This window comes from Centrocercus urophasianus, unplaced genomic scaffold, assembly GCF_019232065.1.
Source record: "Centrocercus urophasianus isolate 14NV4802_14NV808 unplaced genomic scaffold, USGS_Curo_1.0 seq_73, whole genome shotgun sequence".
Lineage (NCBI taxonomy): Eukaryota > Metazoa > Chordata > Aves > Galliformes > Phasianidae > Centrocercus > Centrocercus urophasianus.
The window spans coordinates 14667870-14673869 of NW_024885344.1; the positions used below are offsets into that span (position 1 = coordinate 14667870).

At 35.3% G+C, this 6000-nt stretch overlaps 1 protein-coding gene across 4 annotated transcripts in view; it reads left to right on the forward strand.

Moving 5' to 3' along the window:
* Positions 1-6000, forward strand: part of AEBP2 (AE binding protein 2) — a 54245-nt gene that overhangs the window by 21066 nt on the left and 27179 nt on the right. For all 4 annotated transcript variants that reach the window (XM_042837697.1, XM_042837696.1, XM_042837699.1 and 1 more), the window contains exon 3: positions 1505-1612. In XM_042837697.1, coding sequence (XP_042693631.1) covers positions 1505-1612 — 108 coding nt within the window. The remainder of the gene's footprint in view (positions 1-1504; positions 1613-6000) is intronic.

The following is a 6000-nucleotide window of genomic DNA, read 5'->3' on the forward strand; positions in this document are numbered from 1 at the left end:
CTTAATCAGCTCAGTGACTATAAACTTGAAGAAAAGTAGTAGTAAATGCTTACTGGGAACTTTTAAGCAAACCTTCTCATGTTGCTTTTATGGATATATATATATCCATAATATATATGTATATATTTTTTTCTAAGCTAATGCTAAGATAACACTTCCACTCCATATAGAATCATGAATGCCTAGGATACACTAATAGAATAATAGTTTTACTTCCCTAAAATGTTTTGTTAGAAATATTTTGGATACAGCCTTCGGACGCATGTTCCCAAAAGGCCTTGCTGGAGTTTCTTGTGCATTGCTGTAAAACCAAGTGCATGTTTTCTGCAGAGATTGCATTTCAGCAGCCTGTTGTTTCATAGTAGTTCCTTCCTGGATGCTCTGCAGTTGATGATGGAGGTACTGGGACAATGAAGTAACTGTTTCAGTTCCAGGAATTTGAAAATTCCAGTGCCTACAGGGAGACCTTAAAGCTCAGAAGCAGCAGACACCAAAACGTGAGAAAGTTAGGCCTCATGGGTCAGTAGACCTTGATCAGTCACATAGGCATACAAGGTTTTCCAGCTTTGCATTCGTAAGCTGGGGTATCTGTATGTTACATAGCAAGCACATAGCACTCCTCTGGCTATGCTTTTGTTTTGAAAGTACAGTCTTTTGAAGGTTCAGTTTTTTAATCTCTGAAAGAGAACAAGAAACTCAAATCCAATTAGTTGCTTGCAGTTCTGAAAGGTATTCTGAAAGTATTTTGGACAATGCTATTCCTGGGGACTGTATTCTGCTGCTAAAAATTGGGGCTGTACCTCCCTTCACACACAGACTTGTTGAGGAATTTCTGATGAAAGCCAAGTTCATTGAGCTTTTTTATTCTCTAGGTTATAGATAGACACAATGAGAGGAGAGAGAGAAAAGCAGCATGAGTAAGTTCTACTCCCTTTAATGCACTATTGTGCGTGTGACTAATCTGTACATGGAAATAGCTAAACACCCATAGATTTTAAATCCTATGGAAGATTTTAATTTTATTCATCAGGAAGTGAACTTAAAACCTTAACTAGGGTTATCCAGTATTCTGTAGTATAAAACTTATATTTAAACAACTGGGTTTTAATTAAGACTTCAACTTTGCCTTCTTAAAGAATGAAGTTATTTCTTGCTTATAAGATGAAATCATTTTATCATTTATATTTTTGCTATCCAGAAAATGTAAATTTCATCATACAGAATTTTATATCTCAGTACTTGGGTGACACTGATACAAAGTGCAGATGCAAGCTGTGGCTCTTAATTGTGTCTATCTGCAGGATCGCCTGGCTTTTATGTTTTATTTTTGAATACTTGTGGTTTCAGTTGTTTTTGCCTTGGTGAGGTGAGAATTATGTTGCAGAGTAACTGGTGGATTTAAAATTCTTTGAACTAATTTGAATTGTGGAAGCAGGCTTCTTTGCTAATTCTTTTTACTGTTTTCTTTGACTTGTGTAATCTGACCACATTTTTACTTTATCAGGTGTTTGTTTGCTTGTGGAAAGGTTGCAAAGTATATAATACACCTTCAACAAGTCAAAGTTGGTTGCAGAGACATATGCTGACACACAGTGGGGACAAACCTTTCAAGGTAAGGTTCATAGCAAGGTATATTATGCTTTATTTTAAGAGCAATCCTATTCATTTTTCCTTACATAATGCGTTAATTGAAAAATGCTGTCACAGGAAGACTTGTTAAAACTTACCAAGTGAGGTAAACTTGCACTTTTAACATGATAGTGCCCAAAGATTCTGTTCTGTTATGAAGCGCAAATGAAGATATTGTTATTGCTGCTCTGTCCCTCTTCTTTTTAACCTGAAAATGGTAGGGTAATCTGAAGTAAAAATAATGCTTTCATTCAGTTTCTTGTGCTTTTCCAAGTTGAGCTGTTTACAGTGTAACAGTGAGATGCTTTGCCTTGTGCTTAACACTTTGGATGATGTCTGACGGTGCACATTCTGTGCTTGAATGAGCTGTTTTTGTTAACAATATTCAGTTGAAACAATCAGTGTCTGTGTGTGGTTAACTTCTCTGAGAATAATAAGGAAGTCAGGAATGCAGGACCGTTGAGCTGACTGTATTTCCTGCATAGTATTTTCTAACTTTCTCTTTCTTTTTCCCCCTAATCTGTACCTGCATTTCTAGGTATAGTAATGTTTATCATTCCCATATCCACCAATCCGTTATTAATGAGTTGCTTCATCCTCTTATGGATACAGTTGGGGCAGTTCATAGCTGTCAGTCCTGGATCACTTGATGGTAAGTCTCACCCACACTACTTCAGATTGAAGTTCTTCCATCTAGGATTTGAAAACTGAATGAGGGTGGTTTTTTTATTTATTAAATCTAGGTAGCATTTTATACCTCCCTTCCTTGCTCCAACCCATCAAGTTTTAGTCACTGCTTCTCCACTTCTTTTTTCTGTCTTCTCGCATAACATCATCTACTTTTTTTTAATTTTAGGGCAGTTTTATTACTAAAAAGTACTTTTCTGTTACAGTGACCTCTTTAAGAAGTTACTGCTTCTGCACAGCTTCTTATAGTAGCTATAGCAAAAAACTATACTCAAAACCTAGAGAGTAAAAATAGTTCAGTGCAAGTGAAAGCGTTTTTTTTTTTTTTTTTTTTTTAAAGAGATTATATATATATTTATTAATTTTTTCCCCTTCCAAACTGCTTAATTTAGTCTGAACATTTCTCTCAGAGTGAACGGCAGGAAGGAAATTCTGTTCTTGAGTTGATTGTTTTCTTTGTTCAAAGGAATTAAGTTAGAATCATACCGTAAGGATCATAGATCTCTGAAAGAAGATTTCGGGAATGATTGTTCTAGTAACTGATCTAATCATAATTGCAAATCCTTGAATCAACTTGAAAATGAGTAATTGGGGGAAACTTTTACCTTCTTTCTTCTCATTTTAGAACTAAGGATGTACGTTAGAGTGCAATGGCAGGTTTCTGTCTTATAGACAAGTCTTCCACTAGGTTTCAACACTTGCTTGTTACAGATCAAAGAAACTAAATTTAGAGGTATTGAGTTTAAAAGAGAAGAACATATGTCAGGAAAAAAGAGTACTTCTTGAATCTTGGGAGAGTTATCTAGCCCAGTGAGTAAAACTAACATCCCAGTGTTTGTTTGTTTTTTTTTTTTTTTTTTTTAAATATATATATATATTTTTTTTGCTAGCCTCTTTAAAGCTAAAGCCCTCCAATTTCAACAGTTGGTTCTGATAATAAACATCTTGTATTAAGTGTGGATTATTTCCCCAGCTAGTTTTGCCTGGTCACACTTGGGGAAAGAATAAAGCGTAGCCTAGGATTGCAGTAGTTTATTGTTGTGGCTCGAAGTGTGCCATTTCCTTTTTTTCCCTACCATTGTCTTCAGTGTTTCTGTTTGTATTTTATCTTTATATTTTCAAATCTGTTCCTGGGAGCTTTGGATGGAAGATAATTGTGGTGTGAATTTTAGTAAAACTCTTTGGTTGCCCAATTCATTTATGATGAGTATAGTCCTCAGAGCCCACATGATGTGATGATGATAACCTGTTAGTTATCTAGTCTCATTTCTTCCTCGATTCTTACTTTTTCAAGCTTTTGAAATCTGTCTGATAAAAAAATCACTTAAGAAATAACACTCAACAGGATCAGTTGTTGCTTTATGTCAGTCCAAGAACAAAATGTTTTTGCATTTAGCTGTTCTTGTAAATCTTAATTCCTCAGATTTCTAGCAGAAGCAGAGTTTTTCACTTTAGAGTTGTATTGAAGACCTTGTTCTTGATTATCTAAATAAAAAACCCTAAATTAATTAAAAAAAAAAATCTGTTGCTTTGTAAGGTTACACTGGAGGTATAGTTTAAAGGAAGGAATCATTATCAATTTAGAGGACTCAGTATCTTTTGTTAGTAAGTAAATGCCAGAATTTGTGAGGACTTTGCTTAGAAGGTAGTGCAAATGACAGCTTGGTGCTGTTGTCTGACGAAATGTTCAGGATGGTTTTAAGAAAGGCAAAGGATGTTATCTAGGGAGGTGATGATAAAATGCAGAGAAAATTTACTTTTGCAAAGATATGAGAAAGCTATAATTGTTTAATGAAGATTGGAGATTAATAAATATATGGCAGGTTGCTGTGTTCCTTCATCTCTAGTCAAAGAAGGGACAAAAATATTAAATTGGAAAGCAGTTGAGAATTGACTGAAGCATAAAGCTGCCTTTGGCAGGTCTATTCAGTTGAAGGGTACATCCCCTTCCTGCCTACCTTTTGCCTGCAAACGAATTCATTTTATGTAGTTGCCCATTGTGGGTTTAATTCCCTCTTTTTGTGGTGCCTGTAACACTGTCCTTTGATTTAAAAGCTGTGTTCTGCTGTGAATGAGCTGCTCTGCTTCCATTTTAAGTTCTTTGTGGGTTTACCTGCCCTGTTCATGTATGCTTATAAACTATCTGACTGTGTGGTTCATTTGTCACTGAAATGAACCCTTTTATAGATTACAGAGGCAGTTGTTTCATAAGTTCCTCCTGTGGTTTATGTTTGTGTGGTTTAGTGTGAACACCTGAATGTTGCAGTAGCCAATGTCATGGGAAAGTTCTATTTGCTTATAAATACCTATTTTTGAGATTATATTAGCTCAATTTTTTTTTTTATATGGAACAACTTCCTAGTAGCATATATACATTTACTAAGTAGGAGATATTTTACATCTTACTCATCTGCTAAACTAATGCAAAAATAATATTCTAGATCTTTAGGATAGAACTCTGGACCTCAGTTCCTCTCTAGTCCTAGAATTTCTTTGTTTTTCTGTTTCAATTCCTCTCCAGTTTTTGATACTGGATGGATTTGTATTTTTGAAGCAGTCATCACTGATTTGTTGTTTAGAAAACATTCTCTCTCAGGGTAAACATGATTCCCTCCAAGGCAAAAGTGTATCAGATAAATGAGGCATTTACCATTGTAGCTAGTTCTCAGTGTGTAATCAGATATTTCTGCAAAGCTCTATACTTCTTTAATCATATTTTTGGCAAGCACTGCTCCCAAATTTGTTACTCTTGTCAAGAGGAGCAGAAGGACTGGTTTACCAGAACTTAACTGGCTGCCTATGGCCTGTTGTTAGGCACTACTCTTCTTAGTACCTGAAATTGTTTGCTTTTGTGTTGCTGGAAGTTTTCTCTTAGCTAGAACCAGACTTCTGTAAGCAATTCCTTCAGTCTTTTTGTTGTTGTAGGCATTCGTTTAATACAAGCATGTATTTATTTCTCTGAAGACTTCTAGTATGTTCACGTTTGTGTTTTGTTTTATATCTAGAGTTGAAAGAGAAATACAAACATTCTTTAGCTCCATACTTGCGTAATTTTTGCTTCTTTATAAAATGGGTGGAACATCAGGAATATCATTGTATAGTAGAGGTCCTGTCTTAAGTTCAACAACTTAAACTTTTAGGCTTTCAGAACATACAGATGGAATTAGAGGAACAGTCTGAGTTAGAAAATTGATGCTGGTAACTTTTTGGCAAGCTAAGGAGGAATTGTCTTAAACTTGACTGTTTTAAATAAACAGTTGAATAGTTATTGTGCTATGGCACTGTACTGGTACTTAAACTTTTGAACCACTATTTGCTGCTGTAGAAGGCATTGCAATTTACTTGTAGACATACCAAAAGAACTCTTAGCATGTAACGTAGATGTATAAATAAAAAGTGTTAGGCACAGTGAAAGATCAAATGGGAAAATGAGCTCAAATGTGTGGAAGATTTTAAGCAAAATAATTGCTCAAAGCAATCCTCCATAAGTACAAGACTGTGTGGGTATGATACCAGCTGCTTTCACATACTGAATCTAGTGGGTGTGCTCTTAATGTTTAAGATCAGTCATGCAGGGTTTGCTCACAGGGTGAACGCTTCCAGCAGCAACATCAAATGACAGTACAGAAATTTATTTCAGGGTTCTGTTCTTTGCTTAAAAAGAAAATAAATAAAAAGGGGAGG